General features: G+C 37.8%; 1 protein-coding gene across 1 annotated transcript in view; it reads right to left on the reverse strand.

Annotated features, from left to right (window-relative positions):
• Positions 1-4,092: 4,092 nt before the first annotated feature.
• Positions 4,093-26,519, reverse strand: part of DPH6 (diphthamine biosynthesis 6) — a 235,670-nt gene continuing 213,243 nt past the window's right edge. Inside the window, exon 15 of the mRNA XM_034417936.3 lies at positions 4,093-4,813. Coding sequence (XP_034273827.2) covers positions 4,695-4,813 — 119 coding nt within the window. The 3' untranslated portion in view covers positions 4,093-4,694. The remainder of the gene's footprint in view (positions 4,814-26,519) is intronic.

The raw sequence follows: 26,519 nt of genomic DNA on the forward strand, positions 1-26,519 counted from the left end.
ACGTTATGTATCGCGACTCCTCCCCCCTTTGTGGAACTAGGATGGGCCTGCGCGTGATGCATCCGACCTGTGGGCTGCCAGTTTGACAACCCTGGTTTAGGAGAAGAAAAGCCTTGGTTGGCTTAAACGGTTTACGGACTGTGGTGGTCTGTAACTCTGAGTTTTTTGGGTTGGATTGAGGAAAGAAACATGATGTTGCAATGCTTCCAGGCCTTTAGGGTCCTTGAAAGGAACTATTCAGACCAGGGGTGGGTTCTACATACCTTTACTACCGGTTTGCAATTGGGCCACGCACGTGAGTGGGGTCGGTGGGCGGAGCCTCCCGCCGGTTTTACTACTGGTTCTATAGAACTGGTGTGAACCAGGGGCAACCACCACTGATTCAGACCATTGGTGGTGAATTTTTGTTCCATCTCATGACCTGGGACTACAAGAACTACATCCAATTCTTTATGCTTTCCAATATCTAAAGTAATCAGTGGGATAAATTAATTTAGCATTCAAACAGCCTATAATCCTACTCATTTTATCTATGAATCACGGGGACCTCTGGAAACCCTGAATAATAGTCTCAAGATTATCTAGCTGAAAATTAATCTAATACATTGGAATAGGTAAATATACTTGCCTGCCTAATACACTTGCACATTTCTTTCTCTTTCATCTGCAAGAATACAACAGAAAGCTCCGTTACAGTGGCCCCAGTTCAATAGTACAACTAAAAATGCTGCAACTAGAGTTCGTTTCATATCCTCAGAGTAACATCAGAAATCTCTGACCTTTTGCAAAGGAGAACATTTCTTCTACACGGGCAGTGACTTAGGTTGAGAGAAGCAATCCTGGGATAAAAAGGAGCTATGTTCTTCTGATATTTCTCTCAATGTCAGTACAGGCAGTCCTTGATTTATGACCACAATTGAGCCCAAAATTTCTGTTATTAAGCGAGACATATGTTAAGTGAATTTTGCCCCATTTTACAACTTCTCTTGCCATAGATGTTAAGTGAATCACTGCAATTGTTAAGTTAATAACAAGGTTGTTAAGTGAATCTGGCTTCCCCATTGACGTCAGGTCACAAAAGGGGATCACTTGACCCAGGAACACTGTGGACGTCATAAATATGAACCAGTTGCCAAGCATCTGAACTTTGATTAAGTGACATGGGGATGCTGCAACAGTTGTAAGTGTGAAAAACAATCATAAATTCTTTTTCAGCGCCACTGTAACTTCAAATAGTCACTAAATGAATTGTTGTAAGTCGAGGGCTACTTTACAGTTTTGTGCTGTCGATATAGTTTCCAATGCAAATAGTTCTCATTAAACCAGAGGTGTCCAACTTTGGCAACTTTAAGACTAGCCCTGCTGGCTGGGGAATTCTGGGAGCTAAAGCCCATGAGTTGAAATCCACAAGTCTTAAGGTTGCTAATATTGGACACTCCTGCATTAAACTGTTTCTTATTACAGAAATGAATGTGGCTGTATAGTGCATCTTGGATTTTCTCAATAACGTGTGAGCCAATTCAATCAACTTAAAAGTCTAATCTTCATTTCATTTTTATACGGTAATTCATTTGTGGACAATTTTGGCAACAAATACTAGATCAAAATGTGTGTTCTGTCCCCCTTCCTCACACAGGCAAACGTAATACCAAGCACGCCTGCCAATATTTTATTAGGTAAACAGATTAGAATTCTTGGCAGACCAAGGTTTTGGCAGCAAACTGCCAAATGCCTGCCAAGACCGTTTTCACTCCTATAAAGCAGAAGAGGACTTATCTCCAGTCCATTCCAGGAGCAACAAATTATCCACGAGACAAGAGTTTAGTCAATGTTCAGTCCAAAATATATCCAAGCCGAATTTCAGAGATCACGATGTGACTTTCAGGGTTTAACTTTGTCCGTCACAAAGCCTGAAGAGCAATCCCACCCATTTTTATTCCTGGTGGGGCGTGGCTCCGTGACTCAGTTCAATCTCTGGCCCTCCCACGCCTCTTCCATTGCTGCGCACGCTTCTCCCTCCGACGCTGCCAGGGATCAAGCCAGGATTCATCATCCTCACTCCCTATCAATTGGTGCTCCGATATGCCTTCCTCCTGGCACATCCCAGGCTGTTCCTCCTGGCCTTCGGATGGAACCTGAGGCATTGCCATAAAGGAGGGTCCTGGAGAGAGAGGCCTTGTCAGTTCCTCCCCATCACCTTCTGAGTCCTCTTCCTCTGTTAGGACAGGCTCGGGAGTCGGGGTCACAACAATGTGTGATTATAACAAATAACAGCACTGTATCATACTCAGAATCATTTTACTAACCAAAAGATACTAAGCGATAGAAAGCGTAATGAGTAATACTGTCAGTCCTGGAAGACATCTTTTACTTTGGATCTTCAGGGCTGCCACATTTAGAGCTGTGGGAAACTGGGAGGCGGGATTGGAAAGATATCTAGCCATAATAACATTCTTTTCTTTGAGAATCAAGGACATCCTGCCCTGTACCTGGAGTGGGGTGACCCGGAGGCATCTCCAGGTGGTACGGTGCATTGATTGGACCATGTGATGGACATATGGGTGCTGGGGCAGGGACCTGGACTTTCTTCTGGGTGGGGAAAACCTGGAATCTTTCAGATTCAGGTTTTCCCAGATGTGCCAGTATGACATCTCTAATAAAATGGAACTTTGAGGAACTTCTAGCCTTGGAGTCTTCTTTCGTTGGGGTTGTTATTTGGAACCCTGAAAAATACATTTGAAAAGTTAAGTAGTTCGGCCAAAGTATAAATGAGTTATTAAACAGAAAAAAATCAGTATTAAAATAAGGATTCTGAGTGTCCTAAACTACATAATAATAAAATATAAAAAGTACCATATATTGAAGATGGTACTTCAAGTGTAGGTTAGTATGACCTGTGTTCCGTTCCCTGATGGTTGACCATGAAGCTGTATCAGGCAATATAGTGAACTTTACGTTTTCCCTGAAACCTCCCTCTTCCCATCCAGTCTCTCTCCCTCGAGTTCATGGCAGACTGGCACCAAGCGAAGGTGAAGCGCAAGTGTGAGGTGGCAGCTGACATAATGTTTATAAGAAATTGAGACAGATACCTCCCTAGTTCACTGAACTATAATAGAAGGTCAGTCCTTCTAGGTCACGGGTATCAAACTCGATCGTGACGTATCACAACTTTCTTGCCTTTGTGGAGCTGGGGTCGGTATGGCCTGTGCATGACCCATCCGGCCCACGGGCCGCCAGTTTGACAGGCCTGTTCTAGGTAAACCAAAAGGAGGCTAAAACTACTTTTATTAAGATTGGCTATAATTATAAAATCTTGAAAGACTTATTATGCTCATATTATTGCAAACCAATTTTCTCTGCCTTGCATTTCACTGGGTGCCCCGTTTTTGGCCTTCTCGGCCTCCAAAACCACTCTGCCATCCAAAAACAGGCCTAAGGCTTCAGTGCGTCCTGTTTTTGGCTTCTCAGCTTCCAGTACCACTCTGCCACCCAAAAATGGCCCTGTTTTTGGCCTCCTGAGGCTTTCGCACATCCCATTTTTGGCCTCAGCTTCCAGAAGACGGGTGGGGGCTGGCGGGTACGTGGGACAATGTGGGTCCCACGCAGGCTGGATTAATGGCTTCAGTGAGCCATATCCAGCCCACGGGCCGTAGTTTGAGGAGCCCTGTTCTAACGGTTGAATCACCTCTGTAAAGGGATATATACAACTTCTACATTTGCAGAAGTTGATTAAAACTGTTTTTTATGTATGTGTATGTTTATATATGTATGTGTGTATATATACATATATATATATATACATATATATATATATATATATATATATATATATATATATATATATATATATATAGTATATATATATACTGTATATTAGAAACATCAATTAACATTATCAATTGTTTATATTGGTACATACATATCTTGTATAGGAAAGACCAAATTCTTTATACATCTCCAAGCCACATCATATTAAAGCAGGTATTTATGTGCAAAGCTCTTTTCAAAGAGAAGTGTAACCCAAGTATACTGTACATAAGAAAAGAGTACTTGTAGAGCAGAAAGTTTTATGAGGTATACTTTGAAGCCCAATTCCCAAACTTGCAAAATAAGTCTTTAATTTGGCAAACATTTGCAGGAGTTGATTAAAACAAGAGAGAGAGGTTTTTTAAAAAACAAATACAGAGAATCCTGCTCAGGATAATTCACTACAAGTGCCACAAGAAAATGATTGCCTCAGTAACAACTCATTTATATTTGATTCATTAAATGGAAGGTTAACTTCATTTTAAGAAAACACTTACATGCATTTCAATAGAAGTTAAAAATATTTATAGGTACATATTGGAAATATATTGAATGTTTGCTCTAAATTATTGCAATATATAAGTAGAAAAAGAGACATTTTAAAAATTTTATTTGATATCTGTAAAAACCACAATGAATCATAATTTTGATTTTAATATGAAAAATACAATATCTTGGAATTACAGGCATTATTTCTGAATTCTCTGTCAAAAGGCAGGTAGAAAAAATTGTTGACAAATATTCTAAGTTTAAATGTACTTATTAATATCAGGTAATAATAAACCCATCAATAACTCTGCTATTGGTGTTTTCTTGTTCATGATGGATATTTTCTTGTTGGAATATATATTAATGATGGAATATATGTTAAAATGTGAGATCCTTAATTATTGGCTGAGCCAGCATGCTATGTGAATAATTTTGTTTCCAGGCAAGTCCAGTACAGGTACCATAATTAAAGCTGGTGCTTTTTGGCCCATTTGTTCTTCAAGGTGTCCTTGGAGTCCTACAATATAAACAAGAGATGCAATGAGACGTTTCTATTCATTCAAGCTTTCAACATTTCATATGTGAACAAATCATATTATATATACAACTTAATTTCAAGTAATTAAACTACAGCTCTATATATGAATACAACCCATCCAATCCAGTGGGATCTGAAATAGGCGTAAGTCCAGGAAGTGGATAAGTTAACCCAGGTAATAAATGGTGCCGAGATAGATGTTTATGAAGATAAGATAGTTCATGATCAAGAGGGCGACTCATAGTATTGGACCTACTGCTAAATCTTGAGCTGTTCAATTATGGGATTATTTGCTACGTATGAATATAAATGATTGGGGAGTAGTATTTCTCAGCTTCAGCAACTTTAAAATGAATGGACTTCAGCTTCCAGAATTTCTCAACTAGTTGAAGTCCACACATCTTAAAAGTTGCTGAGGGTTAAACATTTGTCCTCGCTTTCTGCCCTGTTGCTTATGAATATTGTCTTTGCTTTTTTCTGTTGCTTATGAATACTACCTTGCTTCTGAGGACTTAAATAATGTTTCAGCCCTTGTTGCCTAGGTAATGGTTCTTGCATATTTCTGTTAAGGGCATTTCCCGAGTATATATAATGTTCCAAAAGTGACACTGTCCTTATACAAATGCTCCTTTGCCAATTCCTCTTCAGTGGGATTTGAGTCACGTTGGACTATTCCTTACCACTGCAGTCTGAGACTCCCTAATTATTTTCTTTTTGCTATCTATTATACCTCTTACTCTCCAGTTTTTTTCTACAACACTACAGTATCTTGCACACACTATAGAGCAGTGGTTATAATCAGGGGTGAAATCCAGCAGGTTCTGACAGGTTCTGGTAGTGGAAATTTTGAGTAGTTCGGAGAACCGGCAAATACCACTTCTGGCTGGCCCCAGAAGTGGGGTGGGAATGGAGATTTTGCAGTATCCTTTAGCTGGAGTGGGGTGGGAATGGAGATCCTTCCCCTGCCAAGCTTACCCATCCACGCCCACAGAACCGGTAGTAAATAAATTTCAATTCCACCACTGGTTGTAATGTTGAATAGTGATCTCATGGTTAGCTTTTTGGGGGCGGGGAACAAAGGCATTATTTTGTTGTTTTTATTTATTAGCTTAATGTTAACTCGTACGAAGGAGCAACAAAAGCTTCTCTTAGATAGTATGTAACACACACACACACACACACACACACACAGAAAGATTTTCCTGTTTTTTCACAATGCTTTCAAGACAGGTCTACTTTGAAATAAATGCCACTGGATTCAGGAGGCAAAAGATTATTTTCTCCCATTATCTATTTGTGCAGCATTTTTACACTGATTTTAGCTTTGTAAAGAATAGAGCAGTCACATCATCGTCCAATGTCTTCTCATGCGATGTCACAATGCTAGAAAGCTGTTAATGGATGGAAATGGTTGATATCAGAGGTGAATATTGACAAAGCTAGACCCAAGATCAATAATCACCATAAAGGTCAAAAGGACTTCATGTTCCATGTTCAAAGCAGCTACTCATTTTATGTATTCTATCAATATTCTCATTAACTAAGCAGTTTTGGAACAATGAGATAACTGGGAATGTATCTGTGCTTACAATTCTTATATATTTGTTAAATAATTATGAGGTAGAAAGGCCATCTTTAGCAAAAATTGCCCTCATTTCAGTGAAATCCCTTCTCCTTTCATTATCTATTTTCATTGGATCTTGGCCATAACTGTCACTGGATGGGAGCTATTCACTAAAGTGTATTATAGACATCAATTTTTCTAAAAGACTGCTATTTGCCTCCTCAAATTATTTAACAAGATTTCTTAAACATATAATGAAGCAAATAAGAAAATCACCGCATAAAAATGATAACGCATCTTATTTTCTGAGACAACAGCTATCAAACAGAATGAAACATTCAAAGTGAAATTTTGTGCTAGCCAATGTCACATTTACATTTTAAACTTTGAAATTGTCTGTTAAATCACAAAAATACCTATACTGATTGCTCTGTACTTGAAAAGAAAATCAATGAACATATTTAACTTCATCAGATTGTTTAGCTGAAGTCTGCACAAGTTATATAAAACCTATATACATTTGAAATAATACTTGTAACTTGGGTTTTAGATTTTGATAGTGGTTTGTTCTCCAAGCTTGTTTCAATTTAGTTTCTGAACGTTTTGTTACCAAAGTAGGTAATATCATCAGCAAGGTTTTCTTGTAGCTTATAAATGTTTTGGGTACCAATTTGGTCAGTTGGTTGTGTGATTGGTCGTTCGTTTGGAGCTATATTTAAATTCTGAGCATCTGATTGGTTCTCTTATTGATTGATTGTTCGAATGGTCTGGTTTCTTATGTAAGCCTAAACATACTTTAGAAATACGGCTCTTATTTTGGAGATGGAACAGACACTAACAGCAACGACAAGATTTTTATCCCATCTTTTAAAATATATATATTACATATATAATTGGTCAGATCAAAGCAGCAGACATATCTAATACTCTTGCTTATTTTCTCCACGACAACAACCTGGGGACTAGTTGCAATACTATCTATCCTCTTAGCTGAGGAAGAAGATATTTGTTTCAGCAAAAGAACACAATTGTTGATAGAATATGTGGGTTTTTTGGTATCACTATGTTCATTTCTCTGATATTTCCTCTGCATTTAAACCAAATATACTGTAATATCATTTAACACATGTTTTTAAATCCCAGAGCTAATAAAGCTCCATTGCTGCATGTGCTATAAAGACGCTTCACAGCGGATCAAGTTCCTAACAGTCAACTAAGAGTTTCAGTCCCAAAAGAGGTGCCCCTGGTGTGCTGAGCACTTAACCCTTCGACCAGTACCAACATGACTATTCACAAATTATCGATGTTTCTAAATCCTTGGCAGATTGCAGACAGGTCTTGTCTCCCTTGAAGCCCAAGCATATGGCCTCTAATGGGAAGGATTAAAGGGGGAGAAAAAAAAAAAACCCACAACCAAGCACACATTCAGCCTTTGCCACATGAATGCAAAGCCACAGAAATAGGAGAAGGTGATTCAACTGGACTGAACACTGCTAAATACATGATTAGCCCCTTGTTATGGATCATTTCCATTGATCTATATCTGGTTTTGCAGTACAGTTTAATTAAAGCTGTCTGGAACAAGCCTGTTCCCTAAATAATCAGCTATGCAGTGAAAATGTGAAACCTGAGGAAGGCTTGGGACCCTTTAAAGAAAAACCAAAACAAAGTGCCTAATTGACTTAGTGTTTAATAACAATAGCAGAAAATAAAGTATATTCTGGAAAATTATCTATTCTTTTACAGTCTGTCAGGATCGTGAAACCTTAACTCTTATCCACATCTCAGCTCACTTGTCTGAAGTTTGTTTCGAAGTTGAGTTATTTAAGGAACCCCAAAAATTTATCTACACATTAACTGTTTCAGAGTAAAAAAAAATTTAACAGTGCAATCTTGTTAATAGCTGCTCAGAAACATGTAGATTTATATTCAAACTTTCTTTCAGATTTGAGGGAGTTTGCAGCTCAAAAGCTGCTCAGTTCTATGGCATGGGCCAAGATTCAATTTTTTCCCTCACATCTTTCCTTTATTTTTATTCCTTTAATTTAGTGACCCTCTCCATATCCTAGCCCTACCTTTAGGGGGTCCCTTAACTGTGAAGAGATTTTCAGGAGGCTGATGAGAGAAAATTCTGTTCTGCGCACATGAACCATTTCATTCACATCAGGGAAGTTGTGAATGAGAGGGATGGTCTCTAAATTGGATAAACAAACTAAGCTGGAATCTACATCTCAGCCTACCCTTATGACTACCAATTAGAGAGGAAGAGAAATTGATGAAACTGACTTCACAGCTGTTCCACCTGAACTGTAGTAAGAATTCTATCATATTGTGCATATTGCCTTATTTCATTACGTATTTTCAAATTACCTGAAGATGCGTTAAGAGCAGGGGTGGGTTCTAAATTTTTTTACTACCGGTTCTGTGGGCATGGCTTATTTTGTGGGCATGGCTTGATGGTCATGTGACAATTATTTAGGATTTAGCAGAGGTACTGGTCTACCAGGCTTTTAACTGCTTGCAGAGCTGTACTGATCTACCCATTTATTTTTGCAGGCACTGATCTACTCGTATATTTTGGCAGGCACTGATCTACTCATGTATTTTTGCAGGCACTGGTCTACTCATGTATTTTTGCAGGCACTGGTCTACCATTTATTTTTGCAGGCACTGATCTACTCATGTATTTTGGCAGACACTGATCTACTCATGTATTTCTGCAGGCACTCATTTGTTTTCTTTTAACACTGATCAGCTGTAGGGCGGCCCTTTAAAGCCCCGCGGCAAGAGTTTAAACAGTTTTTTTTTCCTCTAGCCATCAGCTGGGACTCAGGAGGCAGCAATAGATTGGGGGTGGGGCCAAATGAAAGGTAAGAACAACACGGGGGTGGGTGGGGAGGGCGGGGCAGAACTGGTTCGGTGACGTCATATCATCACCGCTACCGGCTCGGGGAAACCGGGCCGAACCAGAGGAACCCACCACTGGTTAAGAGGATTTGATTCTAAAAATGAGATATAGATGACAAACTGAGAATTGTTAGTGATAAAATAGGCTGACTCTAAGTAAAATGTTTTAGAGGTTGTCCTTTCAGATACTAGTGTATTATTGTACTATGATGCTCAAGAAGTCATAGAAATGGTGCCCCATGAGTGAAACCAGTCAGCTTTGAACCTACAGCCATTGCATAAAAAAGACAGCATAATGGAAAGAGAGAGAGAACACCGATTTCCAATCGGTGTGATCACAGGCAGGGCCGGATTTTCCTATAGGCTAACTAGGCTTCAGCCTAGGGCCTCAAGATCAAGAGGGGCCTACATTCAAATTGTTAGCAAAATTAAAATTACACTTTCACTATAGGTGAAAGGGCCTCATAAGTGGAATAGCCTAGGGCCTCTTTTCATCTAAATCTGGCCCTGATCACAGGACACATCTATATGGGTGTGTAGCTTCTTCTTAGAGATTAATCAGGTAGTGTGGTAAGTACCTAAGTATTACTATGATGATCAGGTCCCAGGCTGATAAAATTTCAGGAGAGTTTTGTAAAAAGCACCTATATGTCATCAGGGAAGAATCTTCTGGTTTATCAATTCACAAAAAGGTAGAAAAAGAGAAAATAAGCACTCCAACCTGCTGTATACTATGGACATGTCGGCGCGCATGTTGGAAAAATAATTCAGTTCCTCAAACTGTTGTAGTCTACCTCTTTCTTGTTAATCTTGTACTATAAGATATTGTAAGTATTGTGGTTGGCAAAAGTTATTTTCAACTTGAGACAGAAGTAAACAGCTTGACAGCTGCCTCTATGTGGTGAAGAATGGGTGCATCTGTGCTACACAAGTGTTTGTGGTTTCGCCCTGTTACAACTGTATGTGTGGGTGCACTGGGAAGTACAAATTGAGTTATATGGTCTCCAGGAAGAGGGAGGGGCCTAGAATGGAGAAGTCGGCAACACAGGGGAGGAAAATCAACTGGGGATTCCTATTGTATTCTTCTGCATGTGTGGATTCTATTACAAGACTGGAGAAAGACAAACTCTATGATTGCCTAGACTTACATTTAACCACCACCATTCCAATTTTAAATAAAATATATTGTTTGACCCACAAATGAGGGGCCTTAGAAGAGAGCTTGGAAAGCACAACAGAAGACAAATAGGAGACTCAGAATTTGAAGGAACAAGGAATTAGGATAAGAGAAGATTATTATGAGAAAAGGATTAGATCTGATTGAGGCACCTCTTCTACCATTATCAACCTGTTCTACAACTAAAATCTTCAGAAAAGTATTTCTATCTTATGGGCTTATCTTTCTCATCTTTCAGAAATCTGGCCAGTTTTCCCAGACTACAGAGTACTGTCCATTCAGGAGTTATATCTCCCACAATTCTTTCCTTGCTTTTAGAAAATCAATAGATACTTTAATTGTTGACTTTAATATTAAATTTAACATATGTTTTAACCTTATGGTATTCTGTATTTCAGTCATTGTTGTCTTGGATGTTTATGACAGTAACTGTTCCCTTCTCTAGCTTCCAGAATAATCCAAAAATAAAGTTCTTCTAAAAGACATATGAATTGCAGTGCCAGATTGTTTGGTTTAAATCTTTTATGGTTATATTTTCTTATTTTTGCTTGATTTTATTTGTTGGAAATTGCCAAGAGTCTAGTTAGATTGCAATTGGTAGAAATAAATAAATAAATAGAGACATAAGAGACATTCTCTCAACCTTCTCTTTGCATTTTATACATCAATCATTAAGTTTTTTCTGAAAATAAAGACAGCAGCTTCCTACTTTTTTCTAGGAAAGTAGGCTTTTTCTGCAGATTCTACTCACAGCTTTACGTGTCTTCTGTAAAAACAGTAATTCTTTTTGAAAAAAAAAATCAGATTTCTTGAAAATATTTTGGAATCTTGGTGGGTCACTTAATAAAACTATGTTTATCACACAAATAAAAGCCTATGTATAACGTGCAGGGATTCTTTACAATCAATTGGCAAGGTCTAGCCAATAAAAACAACATACATAGGCTAGCTGAATTATGCCCAATTAAAACTGTGCCTATATGCTGGCTAACGTGAAAAAAGATACAAACAGAGCTGGCCAAAATGCAGCCAATTCTAATTACTCATGCAGCGAAGTCGAATGGTGCTAAGTTACAGAAAAATGTCTTTCATTTTTGTATTCAGTGTGAAGGACTATAAGATGATTCCCGACCGACCCCGTTAGCATTGGCATCGTTTCAAAAACCAGAACTGTACTGCCAAAACCGTGGGGGTCAAGCCACTGAGGAATGATCTTTGACTGTTCCATTCTTGGGGGCAACAAAGACATTCAATCATTTTATCACCTTATTATAAACATTACAAGCTTGACATCAAGGTACTGTTGGCATCTGAGCTATAATGATGGTGAATAGAAATATCCGGGGGGGTGGGGGGGTACTGTTTTTCCCCTGGTTACCACTCACCTAATTCTAATGGAGAGATGCCCCCAGAGAAGGACCTGCGAAGCTGATCTTAACTGGCAGGCAAGTTTCTATGGGACGTGAACAGGAGGCAAAGGGCAGTTCAACAAGCAAAGAGGAAACCAATGCATATGGCACGATGCTTTCCGAGAATCAAGCCATTTATTCAGGAAGTAAAAATCTCTTGAATTTCTCTTAAAGCAAAGTATATAGTTAATTATTAATATATTTTTTTCAAGGCCTGGAAAAAAAAAAGGTAAAGGCACACGTTATTTTTAGAGTTAGTTCAATTATGGGCCTGTCAGCATTGGCAGTATATCCCTTCATCAGACCACCAAGCTAACATGTTTTTTTCTACAGCAAGTGTGCTTAATGACCAGTTTAACAAAAGATATTTCACTGTGGGCGTTAATTAGAGCTTTGTGGACTCTATAGGATTTGTGCGCACTAAACCCTGTAATTCAAAGAAAAAGGAGTGGGAACATACCAGCCCTTCTTTTAACAATGACTTGGTTCTGACTAAATCAGAAACAACTCAGGAAGAACTCAGGAACTCATTAATTCATCTTGGACATACTGATTTGCAATTGTCTTGAATCTGCAATTTCTTTCTTTCTTTCTTAAACCTCTCACTCAGCGTCTCTAAGCAGCTTACAGTCATGTAATTAAAATATATAAAATATTTAAATATTTGTATGAAATACAAAACCTATAAAACAACAAATAAAAACCATGCATTTAAATTTCAGTGGAAATTCAATGAACCAAGATTGGAGTAAGGAAGCAAAGTGCACATGGAGAAGAGGTGTGTGTGTGTGTGGGCGTGTCTGTCTAATACAGTGTTTCTTAACCTTGGCAGCTTGAAGATATGTAGATTTCAACTCTGCTTGCTGGGAAATTCTGGCAGTTGAAGTCCACACTTCTTCAAGCTGCCAAGGTTGAGAAACACTGGTCTAATCCATTAATCACCTCCAAGATGCCACTTCCCCATTGGAGTCTCATGCCAGTTGGCAGAGGCAGACCTTCAAGACCTTTCAGAAGGCCAAAAAGATGAGTGGCAGATCTCACCCATCTTTGAGGATGGGTCAAAGATGGGTGAGATCCTTGGGGAGGGCAGAATGTTCCAGAGGACAGGTGCCACGGTAGAAAAAGTTCTTCTGGAACCCACCATCTGAAACTCCTTGACTGACAGGTCCATAGAATGCTTCTTCTGTGGTGCAGGTGGGCAGACACCCTGGACCCATGCTATGAAAGGTTTTACAGGGGATAACTAACACCTTGAATTAGACCTGGAACAGGGGTACTATTCAGCAGGTTCTGGAGAACCGGTAGCGGAAATTTTGAGTAGTTCAGAGAACCAGCAAATACCACCTCTGGCTGGCCCCAGAGTGGGGAGGGAATGGAGATTTTGCAGTATCCTTCCCCTGCCACGCCCACCAAGCCATGCCCACCAAGCCACACCACGCCCACCAAGCCACGTCCACAGAACCAGTAGTAAAAAAATTTGAATTCCACCACTGACCCGGAACATTGATTTTACAGCAATTTTCTCAAACATTAAATGATCTATCATATCTTGGTATGTATACATTGTCAAAAATATCCCTTTGGATTGATTTATGCTTGGAATTAATTATGCAATGCTTTAATTCTGATTTTTCCCCCCTCCAATAAACTTTTTATAACCCGAACTATAATTTTGTATCTTGAGTCACATAGGTGGAGGAGCCACAAATCATTGCTGTGACACCGAAGGCTGCTTTTCCAAAGCAAATGGACTTTCCTTGTTTTTTTCCTTGAAAACGTTTTGCTCCTCATCCATGTTCTGAAGACGCTTCTTGGATGAGAAGTGAAATGCTTTCAAGGAAAAAAAAACCTAAGAAAGTCCAGTTGCCTTTTGAGAAAGCACCTTTGGGACAACCATGACCTGGAGGACTAACAATCTTCACAGACGTTGCCGTGACAGATGTATAACTGTTGATAACCATATATAATAATAATAATAATAATAATAATAATAATAATAATAATAATAATAATAATAATAATAATAATAATAATAATATTTATTGAATTTCTATACCGCCCTTCTCCCGAAGGACTCAGGGTGGTGAACAGAATAAGATTTCATATACATATAATATTTTTTTTTTAAACAGTAAATAATAAATTGAGTCAACTTAGTGTATCTGCTAAGACCTTGGCATAGAATTTAGATGTTTATGCTAGCCCTGCACGTCGGAAAGTGCGAAGATCTGGGATTATTTGTATTCCAGGGGGTATTTTGTTCCAAAGAGTAGGTGCCCCCACAGAGAAGGCTCTCTCCCTTGAAACTATTAGACAACATTGTTTTAATGATGGTACTATGAATAGGCCTACTCTGTGAGAGTGTATTGGTTGGTGGGAGGTTATCGGTTGCAGCAGGTGGTCTTGTAAGTACTCAGGTCCTAAGCCATGGAGCACTTTAAAGGTAAGAACCAACACCTTGAAGCACACTCGGAAGGCCACCGGAAGCCAGTGCAGCTCGCGTAGAAGAGGTGTTACATGTGAGCGCCATGTTGCTCCCATAATTACTTGCGCGGCCGCATTCTGGACCAGTTGGAGCTTCTGGGTGCACTTCAAGGGGAGCCCCATGTAGAGAGCATTGCAGTAGTCAAGTCAGGAAATGACGAGGGCTTGAGTGACTGTGCATAATGAGTCCCGGTCTAGAAAGGGACGCAATTGGCGAATCAGGCGAACCTGACAGAAAGCTCCTCTGGCCACGGCTGTTATATGATCTTCTAAAGACAGTCGTGCATCCAGGAGGATGCCTAAATTGTGAGCTTTCTCTGCGGGGGTCAATGACTCATCCCCAATAGTTAGTGATGGGACTAACTGGCTGTACTGGGATGCCGGCAGCCACAGCCACTCAGTCTTGGAAGAGTTGAGTCGAAGCCTGTTTCTCCCCATCCAGACCTGTACGGCCTCAAGGCACCAGGACATCACTTCAAGGGCATCATTGGGGTGGTTTATGGTGGAGATGTACAGCTGAGTGTCATCAGCGTACAGATGACATCGCACCCCAAAACCACGGATGATCTCCCCCAACGGCTTCACATAAATGTTGAACATAAATGTTGAATCCCAACCCTGGCTAGCACTGAGATCACCTAAGCACAATTTGCAACATCTGAAAGGTGAGAAGTAAAGCTTTTAGATGAGAGAGGGGAACTTTGCTAGAGCAATGTTTAGAAAGCTCCTTTTCTGCCCCCTATAAATCATTGTTTTTATTCCAAGGTAAGGCTATCAATCTGGTGTCCCTCCTAAGTCAGTATTCACTTTCTTCCTCCACCCCGACCCCCCGAAGTAGCTGCCACGAGACATACTGAAGCAAATATGTCCTTTAATGGATACACATGGTCTCTGCTGTAACAGTGCCTATTAGGTGATATAATATCCCAGGATGGTTTTAAAACAAGTAATAAATTTAACATTTGCTAGGTTTCATTATACTCTTGGCCAGGTAGTTTCAAAGCTGAAAATTCCTAACATACAGGTAGCTATATACAAGTAGCCCACATTTACAGAGACTGTGTTAACAAGAATAACTTAAGGCTAGCACAGGATGTCAAGAATCCTTCTTTCCCGCCATATATATATGTGGACCGTGTTGTTTAGAAACATGCTGAAGAGGCATTCATCTTGCAGTGGCTAGACAATGGCTGAAATGATGATGATGATGACAGGCTCCAATTTATTTATTTGTTTGTTTGTTCGATTTATATGCCTCCTTCTCCGGAGACTCAGGGCGGCTTACAATGCTTTACGCAATAGCCTTCATATTTTTGTATATACCTGTTTAGTAGGGCTTTTTGGCCCCCCCCTAAGCGGTTTGCCTTTAGAAAATGATGATTTTCTTCCAGATGTTTGGGTCCAATTGAGCAGAACACCTTTTTAGTTGTTTTAATTTCTTGTTCATTTCACCATTTTGTGTACTGGGTTATTTTTAATTATGCATCTCTATCTTCATGTTATTTGACCAACAATATTATGTTCTAAATTTAATGAGGACTCAGATAGTTGGGGGCAATATACTGACTCTGTAAACTGCTTACAGAAGGCTATAAAGCACTGTGAAGTGGTATATAAATCTAACTGTTATTGCTAATACAGGGGAAAAAATCCTTACCTAATACAAGTAGTCCTCCACTTGCAATGTTTCGTTTAGTGACCATTCAAAGTTACAATGGCACTGAAAAAAGTGACATGACTTTTTTTCACAGTTATGACTTTTGCAGCATCCCCAATGTCATGTAATCAAAATTCAGATGCTTGGCCCCGATTCATATTTATGACAGTTGCTATGTCCCAAAGTCACGTGATCCCCTTTTGTGATCTTTTGACAAGCGAAGTCAATGGGGAAGCCAGATTCACTTAACAACTGGGTTACTAACTTATCAACTGCAATGATTCACTTAACACCTGGGCAAGAACAGTCGTAAAATGGAGCAAAACTCATTTAACAAATCTTTCACTTAACAACAGACATTTTGGGTAAGTCGAGGACTACCTGTACATGGAAATTATTATAGTGCACATCTAGTCCTTGATTTATGACCAGAATTTGGACCAGAATTTCCATTGCTAAGCAAGGTGGTCATTAAATGAGTTGTGGCTAACTCTAGGATCTTTTTTTTTTTGCCATGGTCGTTAAGTAAATCACTGCAGTTGTTAAGTGAATCATGCAGCTGCTAAGGAAATCCAGCTTCCACCATTGACTTTGCTTTTGCAAAGCATTTGGGAAGGTTGCAAATGGTGACCACATGACCCTGGGATAGCGCAAATACATGCCAGTTGCCAAGCGACCAAATTTTGATCACTTGACGGTGAAGATGCTTCAATGGCTGTAAATGCAAAGGACCACTTCTAAGACACCTTTTAATGTAACTTTGAGTGTTTGCTAAGTTAATGGTTGTAAATTGAGGACTACCAGTATGCCTAAAGTTTGTGCTTGAAGTTGTGCTTTTTTTTTTTTTTTAATTTTATTTTTAATTTGATTTATATGCCGCCCTTCTCCGAAGACTCAGGGCGGCTTACAATGTGCTCAGCAATAAGTGCTTGAAGTTTAAAGTTGCCAATATTGAAAAACACTCTCCTGTCCTATGTCTGGAATCCTTTGGTGGCTTCTCTTCTTTAGGTAGGTGCTAACCAGGCCCAACCCTGATAGTCTCAATCTAAAATTACCCCAATGCTCCTGCCTGCTGAGATACATTTTTACAGTGTCAATAGAAGATAATAAAATATGAAAAATGTGAAAAAATGCATGAAACCTTTAAAGAAATTCCAATAATTTAATATACTTTTCTCAAATACGTCAATATATAAAGAGTAAAGCATATGTAGAAAAGCAATCCTTGTCCAACACGTGGAAATTGTTATAGTGTATGTCTAAAGCCTGCACTGAAATTCCGGGTTCATATTCAGTTCAATAATAAACTAACCAACTGGTCTTAAACAAGCTACTCTGTCTACTTCATTGTCCCAAGTGCATTACAGATAATAATATTGGTCTATTTTCCAGAGTGGTTTGGATGATTACTGAGATAATATATGCAAAGTACTTTGAACATTCAAGATAATGTATGCAAAGTACTTTGAACACTCAAGAAAACACAATATAAATGCTCAGATTATTGTCTCATTCTTCTTATATGTGACCCATTTTCTGAAGAAAAACAGAATTTCTGGCTCTAGGCCATTGAGGGCAACTGCATATGACATTTGTTGCGGTGCTTTGGGTTTGTTTAAATACATAAAGGGTATCATTTGAGATGAGTGTTGGTTAAAAAGATTCCAAGATACATGGGGAACAATTTTGTACCATTTCTGCATTATGAAAAAAATGTATTCTCCAAAGTAAAAAAATACTCTGACACATAATATGAGATTTAGCTAAAGCAAATATTAACTTCAGAAATATTTTTCTTAGGATATCAATAGGGAAAAAATAAATTCCCTTTTACAACTTCTGTAATCCCAGTCTATTAATCCTTCAAGCAAATGGTATTTTTAGAAAGTTACATATCAAAGCCCATTTGAAGACATTACTACAATACACGTTTGATCTCACTCAAGTCTCTAGAATTACACTTTGAATGATAAGGAAGCATGGTGGGAAAGCTATTGGAATATTGAAAGCTGGTTAAATAGTGGTGCAAATTGTTTGAAAAAAAGAAAATATTTTGCATCCAGAAAGGAAAATGGACTGATTATACATTGGATATTGCATCCTTCTTCACCATGACTTTAAACCACATTCGGTGATAAAAGCAACAATCGTCACCCCGGGCACAACAACTATACAATTTGTTCATTCTGGATGATTTCTGTTGATCCAGTATTGACTACTCAGAACATTTTAATCAAAATGGAAAAAGGCAAGCGATAGCTCTTGAGTTTGCTGGTGGAATAAATAGCAACCCATTCTTAGGTCATTGGTTTAATCCCATAACTGGTTTGGCAGTTATGAGAAATTGTTATTGCTGTAACTGGTGACTTATGTAAAAAGAAAAAAAAAATGGGAGAAATTTCATTCCAGTCATACATGAGAGATGATACACATGACTATATATACACAATTCCTAAACAATGTAGAAATAATCCAAACTAAATGCATGATAAACTACAGCATCCAAATATGCTCAGCAAATATGTTTATGGGTCAAACAGAAGATTGCTAGGTAGAAGAGATATCTTCTAATACAGCTACATCAACATCTGGCAAAGATTGTGGAAGAAATCAGATGCTTCTTAATAAGCATTTTTTCTCCAGAATATACTTGGAATGTAAAATAAAAGCAGCACAAGCTAGCCAAGAGCTATACGCCCTACAAAGTGCCCAGGGAATTAATATTGATATCTTAAGCCACATATTTGTATGTTTCCAGGGGCTACATGAAGATACAATATGGGTAGAACATCAAATTTAAAATCTGTGGAATATAGGACTCCATCAGTGATAAACATCCAAATCCAAATCTCCTGGGAACACTTTTTTTAAATGTTTCTTCAGCAGAGTAGGAGAGTAAGTGGCAGTCAAGCAAGCAATGTAATAATACTTGTGAGACAGATTAGGGCAAATGATTAAACAAAGAAATGGAGGAACCTGCTTAATGTTGAGTCAGATTACTGACCCAGCTAACCATTACAGCTGATATTGACTGAAACAGCCCTCCAGAGTTTTGCTAGGCATTTCTCTTGCTCTGTCTGGAGATGCCAGCAGTTGTCTCCCCTCTCAGCCCTCAGGTTATTTCTGCTCATATTTCATGGTTTGGCATCTGTGACACATCTCGCAGAAGAATCAATAACTATTTAGCACGATACTATCAGCTTTTTGTTCACCGTGGGAAACAGCAGTTCAGATTCCTGAAGCTTTCAACCACATTTCTGGCAAAGGCTAAAAGTGAATGTTGGCTCTAGTCAATACTGGATTTATGAAACAAAAGATGCTGAGAATGGAAACTAATATGACATTCTAATCACTTTTGGGAAGCATGCAGGCTAGTGATGAAGAGCTGACCTTTACCTTGGCAAGGAAACTTTCACCATAAATAGAAGGGCCAAGATGCAAGGCACAGCGGAACAATATTTTGATTTATTCTAGTACCTATTTCAGGAGGAAACAACAACAACCATGACCCATTGACCAGAGAATCTAGCTTTAATAACGTGGCAACATTGCTGGAGGGAAATAAAGCATCCAATAAGAGATATCAGTTTCAAAATGAAGCAAAATGCTTCATTTTTGACCTCAGTCTATGATAATGATAGTGCTATGATAAAGCAGTGTCTGTGATAATCACTAATATTTTAAGGCATAGGCACTAGTTTGTCAATGAATATCATGACAAAATGATGCTTCCTTTAAGAATAAATCATTAAGGATGGCAGGTTCCAAAATTTTTCCTAGGAACATCATGAATTTCACTGGACCAATTAAAACAAAGGCTAATTTGTAAGTTGATTAAAACCTCATTTAGGGTGCCTCAAAGCTGCTAGTAATTCCTAGACTTTAGTGATATCAGCTTTCAAAAATGTACCTAAGAGAAGGGAAAAAATAATTATTTTCTGGAAATTACTTGACATTTGCAAATACAATTAAGAGGAAATTCTCCTGATCCATCCTACAAGTGTCTAACCTGAGATCACGTATACAATTTAGATTAAACCTATAAATATGTTATATAAATGCTAAATATACTTTTAAATAATTATAAAACTAAATCAGTTTAAACATTTCCCTAATATGCTCATTTTGGCATGCTACGTTCAAGAATTGGACACAGATAGGAAGAAAACCATATGATTATAAAATATAATGTTTAAACTGACTTTGTGAAAAACAAACCTCTCTGTTAATGTCTTGTTTAAAGTTCAGTAACTAATTTAAGTAAGAGCTGAATTTCCAAAGAGTTCTGAACTCTGTATCTTGATTTCAAATTATTGCTTTCCTGTACTACAGACTATATAGCAAAATATTAAAGCAGTGCACTTGTTATTGAAAATAAAATGTTCAGTTATTTATTTTTCTATATTCCATTTCTCTCTGGGGAAATCTTCAAGTTTTAAATCCATTGATCCTTCACACTTTCAGTATCTGCCTTCACCTTGGCCTCTAAGACATGTTTTTCTTTTTTTTTTGCCAATCAAATACTGAAGATTTGTTTGCAAATTAAAATTGTATTCTAGGTTCATTCTTAACAAGGACCAGCATTTTATTTAAAGGGCCTTCTCATCAAATGTTTTATTCTGAAGGTAAGCTAAAGATTTATAATATGCTAAACTAGTAGAAAATGCTCCAGTAATCAGCAACAATACATTTTATACTTTATCATAATAATTTTTTCTGCCGCCAAGTCAATAAAACTTTCACTCCTTTTTACAATGGTTTACAACTTAAATAATTTAATACAACAGTTGTTATAGTTTTATTGCAGGGTTATACAATTTGCGCTATAAGTCTCTTCATGCAGTATATTAACCCCACAATGACAGAAGAGCTGGGTAGCTACTGATTACTAAAACTATAATTCAGGCTAGAAGTTCTGAAGGCATTATAAATGGCTTTTGCTTCATTTGTCTTGCACACTCTGGATGGGTCTTCCAAATGAACTGCCTGCTCCTTGATGTTCAGTTCACATTCATTACTTCTCTAAGTATATATTATAAACAAAAAGGTATTCATATTTCAGACAGCTCATAATGTAGCACAGAAGGATACTCTAATCAACAAGAATAAAAAGGTTGATAGCAGTCGTACAAGGCCTTGAACAAGCCCCACCAAAGCATATTGGAATTGCCTCTTAGGCAAATCCTGTACAAGTCATACCTGTACTCAATACAAAATATGCCCATAGTGAAGCTCTGAGATCCCACAGCCACCTGCAGGAGGATCATGTACGTATGCAATGACAATCAAAGAAAATGTTCCTTAAGATTAGTACTATAACTCCAATGTTAAAAATGCAGATTGCAATCCCAAAGGTGCTTTTTTAAGAGGCAACTGGACTTTCTGGTTTTTCTTTGACGTTCTGCTTCTCATCTAAGAGGCATCTTCAGCATCTTCAGAAGTGAAACGTCTTCAAAGAAAAACCAGAAAGTCCAGATGAGTGAGAATCTCCATAGACATGCAGAATGCAATCCACCTGCAATTGACTAACTCTTTACGAGACACCAAGGTTATCATTCTGTGTATCTTTATCTGAAAATAAGATATTTTGAACTGCCTTGCAGTTGCAGTGGAATCTTTAAAAAAGAAGTTTCTTTAAAGAGCCCATAGAAAGGTGATAAATTTATGTATTTATGTCAGTTATCTGTTGAGAATCAGGTTCACAGTCAAGAAGAGAGAGGCTAAATAACAGTAAAAGAACAGATTTCTTTGAAACTAAATTTCAGAGATGCAAATATGTTCTAATAAAAATGGTACACCATTTTACTTATATCTGAGAAACAAGGGCCTCATACAGCTGCTTCTTCAGGCCCTCCAGATGCCTAACATACCTTTCTATCATAGCACTGCTGACTGAATGATAGAGGACACCTGGTAATCAAAAACGTCCCTATACCAATACATCTGGAGGGCACCTGGCTGGGGATTGTTATAGCAAAAAAGCATATTAAGTCACATTCTTGGTGGTAGATTCTGTTGGTGGTAGATTTGTGCTGAAACTTGCCTTCGGTCATCAAGAATAACTTTACAAAGGTTTTTGGTTTTTTTTGCCCCCAATCCCAAAAGAAATAAATGAACACAAAAGAATTTTTATATTTTATATACATAGTGTTTAAAACGCTCCTTTGATTTTTTCTTGATTTTTAGCTTGTTTTATTATTGGAGATATAAAAGCATTCTATTGCTGGTGTTCCCACTCAGCTTTCCATTATTCTGTAGTTTCACCATGTTCAGACATCCCAATAAAGGAGAAAAATAGCAGAAGGCATGACTTCATATACCAAATCTTGGATTTTAATGGGAAGTTAAGGAAGCTGCAGGTTGCTGGAGAGATAATTGTAACCAGTTCTATGTGGGATAAGCAGGAAGGCAATTGAAAGGGTTCATGAACATCAACTAGCAGTTAAATGGCACAACCAAAAATCCCCGATCTCAAACCACATTGATAATAAACAACACCAGTTCGATTGGGAAGGAACAAAAATCATTGGCCACCATTCACCCACCATACATGTGAATTTATTGAAGCCTGGTATTCTACCAAAGGAGTAATTAACAAGCATATTGATCTAGATCCAGCATATGAATACTAAGAAACCAACAACCAATCAACAAGAGAACCAATCAGCTGCTCAGAATTTAAATATAGCTCCAAAGAACAACCAATCACATGACCAAGTGATCACACTGGCACACAAGAAATTTATAAGCTAAAGAGGAACAGGACAAGAAAATCCTGCTGATGATGTTACCTAGTCTGGTAATGAAATGTTCAGAAACTAAATTGAAAGAAGCTTGGAGAGCATATAATTGCCAAAATCTAAAACCTGAACTACGAGTATTTTCTATTACTTCAGATAATTGTACTGTTAAAAAAAGGAGAGAGGGAGAGAGAGAGAGAGAGGGAGGGAGAGGAGAGGGAGAGAGAGGGAGGGAGGGAGAGGGAGAGAGAGAGAGGCAGGCTGGCATGCTGGGAGGCCGGCAGGCAGACCTTGGTTACTCCAATGTCACCAAAACCATTTTTCTTGAATTGTGAGATCTGGGGGGAAAAATAAATAGACACTTTTCGCCACCTACTTGTCCTTCAAATCAGCATTTGTTGAAAGTGGTGCTAATGTTAACCTGTCAATGGCACCTACTGTGCGTGTTACATCGGGCGATGGAAGAGACAGGACACAGCTTACAACAAAACAACAGCTCTTTAATTGGTAGATCGGTGCAACCCAGCAGCTGGCTTGTCTGATAGCTTGTCCTTTTATAGGGAGCTGTCAGAGGGCTCAACCAATGAGGTGTGAGTATTTTCCCGCTGTTTTGGCGGACCTGAGTGGAGCCTATGCCCACTCCTATTTTTAATATGTAACACTGTGCTTTCCATATGTGTGTATATTTTGTGTTTGCGTTATATATATTTTTACGTATTGAATGTTTGTAATAGGAACAACAAGCATGGCAAGAGATTGTCCTGCCTTATTAAACGTACCACCTAACAGGTAAATGAAAACTACTATCTTTATGCAATCTTTTTCTAGAAGTTCATGGAGGAAAAAAAAAAGATATTATTAAATGCACCAGCAAAAGGATGTGCTCCATTTGCTTTGCAATGATAATCTTTTACAAGAGGGGATTTTCATTATTAATTCTTTACCTTCTGGGGATATTATAATTTCTGAATGTAGAAATGCCTTAAGCACAAGCAATTTGCTGAGCTAGACTGAATTTCAGAATGTTTCAAACGAGCTGATAAACAACTGCATAATTAGCCATTATTAGATTAAGACTGCACAATACATATATCCAACAGAGAAAGCCAATGGATAGGGAAATTGAGGATATTGTTTTGTAAAAAAGCAGTGTTCTAGTTTTCCTTCTTACATTTTCTTTAGAAATGCAGATTATTCTATCAGGTAAACCCTTGGGGTCTTAATCATTAAACACTTGCTTCCCGTATGAATAATGAGTTTATGGGCTGAATAAAACCTATACACTAAACTTATTAGGCTGCAACCCCTTTCTACCATCTATCTCTTTCACTTACAAGCAGATTCACAGCACAGGCATTTGTATGCAGAGATTCTCATTAGAGTCAAGAGATTTTGTACATTTTGGCCTATATTCGCTTGCCATCTTTTAAATTTAAATCCTATTTCTGAAATAATTTGCTACATATTTTTCTTATAGTTCCAAGAAGAGTGAAAGAAAGCAAACAATATTTAAAAAAATGAAATTTTGTTATAAAAAGAGGGCTTTTTAGGAATGGTACACAATAGCATTAATTTGGTATATAAAACTGCAATTGAAGAATAATCAATCTCTCTCTCTCTCAAACATACTCTTCCCCTCTCTACTCTTAACAAGTACCACGAAACGATAGTATCTCCTGATCTTGAATGTGTTCAAAGAAGTCCACAAGCCAGATGAAGTGAACCTTGCCAAAGACTTAAAGGAGCTTCTAACTTTAGAGAAATCATGAAGAATGGGTGAAATCAACAGATGACCGGAAGATAGTGAAATATTTGTCTTTATCCACTTCATTGAAAAATGGATAAAAGTGGACCCAGGAATCAATCAATCATTAATCAATCAATGGAGCGGTTTGCCTTCAGAAGTTGTGGTGATCCATAACTGGAGGTTTTCAAAAGACATTTGACAGCCATTTGTTTGACATGATATACTATTTCCTGCCTGAGCAGGGGTTTGGACTAGAAGACCCCCAAGGTTCCTTCAACTCTGTTATTCTGTTATTACCACCCAGTTAATCTGACATCAATATCTGGGAAGATAGCAGTGTTACCTATTTATAAGGAACTTGAAAACTATGCAGTGATTAGAAAGGAATCAGTCTGGATTTATTAAGAACAAACCTTATCGGATTTTATTTCATGTTTTGACTAAGTAACTTAGTTTGGAAATGCACTGAACATAAATGTATTTTGATTTAGACAAGCATTCAATAAACTATTGCATGATGTTCTAATTAAGAAGTTAGCTAAATATGGGTGGGGTCATAGCTGGTCTGTAAATTGTATTCAGAGCAGATTTTTAATTTTAATAATTCTCCATCAATTTAGAGTGACATATCAACTAGGGAGAGGGCAAAGGGTTCAATCTGAGACTGGCACTCTTCAAAACGTATATTAATAATTTTGAACAGAGATGGAAGTGTATGCTTCACAAATCTACAGATTAAAATACAAATGAGATGACGTACAGAAGCAAGATTAAAAAAAGATCACAAAATTGGGTTAAAAAATTCTTCATTCAGAAAAAAATAAAATACATAAGATCTGATTGAGAGATACTTTGCCTGTGAAAAGGAACTTGGATTTGTTGAGTGAAATCAGTACTATGATGTCACTGCCAAATAGCAAATGCAACTTTACCTTGTATTTATATTAATTTCCAAATCTTGTGAAGAAGTCATTTCACTATATTTTGCATTGGTCAAACAATTACTTTAAATACTGTGTCCTATTTTTTTTTAAAAAAAATGTAGTGAAACTGAAATGGGTGTAAAGAAAGGTAATGAGAATGTTCAGGAAACTGGGTATGTTCAGCCTTGAGAAACACTGACTGAGAGTCACCAGTGACAGCGATTCTTAAATACATGAAGGGGTATGCCATACAAGATGACCCTGTTCCTGATCACCCATGATTGTAGGATACTAACGGCCTTAAGTTACTGCAGGGCCCATTCTGGTTGAAGGTTAGGAAAAAGCCTAACAGGCATTCATCAAAGGTATGAATGAACTAAAAAAACCAAAGTGAGTGAGGCCTTCAGGTAGATGCTGGACAGTCACTTCTCAGAGATGTTCTAAGCTGGATCCTTGCATTGAGCAGTAAATTGGACTTGATGTCTTTAATGGCTCCTTTCAGTTTCCATATGCTATGAAGCAGGGGTGAAATGCTATTGGTTCGCACCGGTTCAGGTGAACCGGTAGTAATAAAAGCTACCGGTTTGGGCAAACTGGTAGTAAAAAAAAACCTACTGGTTCATCCGAACCGGTATTTCCTTTTTTCTTTCTTTAAAAACAAGTTTTATTAAAATTTTTCTTTCATCATACATATTTTATGAACAGAGTGTTGACCGGGTCACATCTTACACATCTTATATATAATCATTATTATAATGTAATTTAATCTTCCCATCCCTCCCCCCAATATTCATTTCTTTTGTATAGTTCTTTATCACAAATTAAGTCATTTTTCACCATAGCTTGTTATTTCAGCTTCTGCCATATTATTCTCTTTCCATTGTTTTTTTTTTATCATTTACAATTTTACATGTAGATAATATCACTTTACGCCTTATATTTCTCCTCACTTACAATTACTCCAGTTATTTACCATATTTCCTCATTTCTGGAAGTATCCCTCTAATTCTTCCCTCTCAATCATTAGCATTTGAATGTACATCTTAATTTACATTGTTATCAAAATTGATAATGTTA

The sequence above is a fragment of the Pantherophis guttatus genome, chromosome 1 (assembly GCF_059756535.1).
Source record: "Pantherophis guttatus breed Tessera chromosome 1, ASM5975653v1, whole genome shotgun sequence".
NCBI classification, from domain to species: domain Eukaryota; kingdom Metazoa; phylum Chordata; class Lepidosauria; order Squamata; family Colubridae; genus Pantherophis; species Pantherophis guttatus.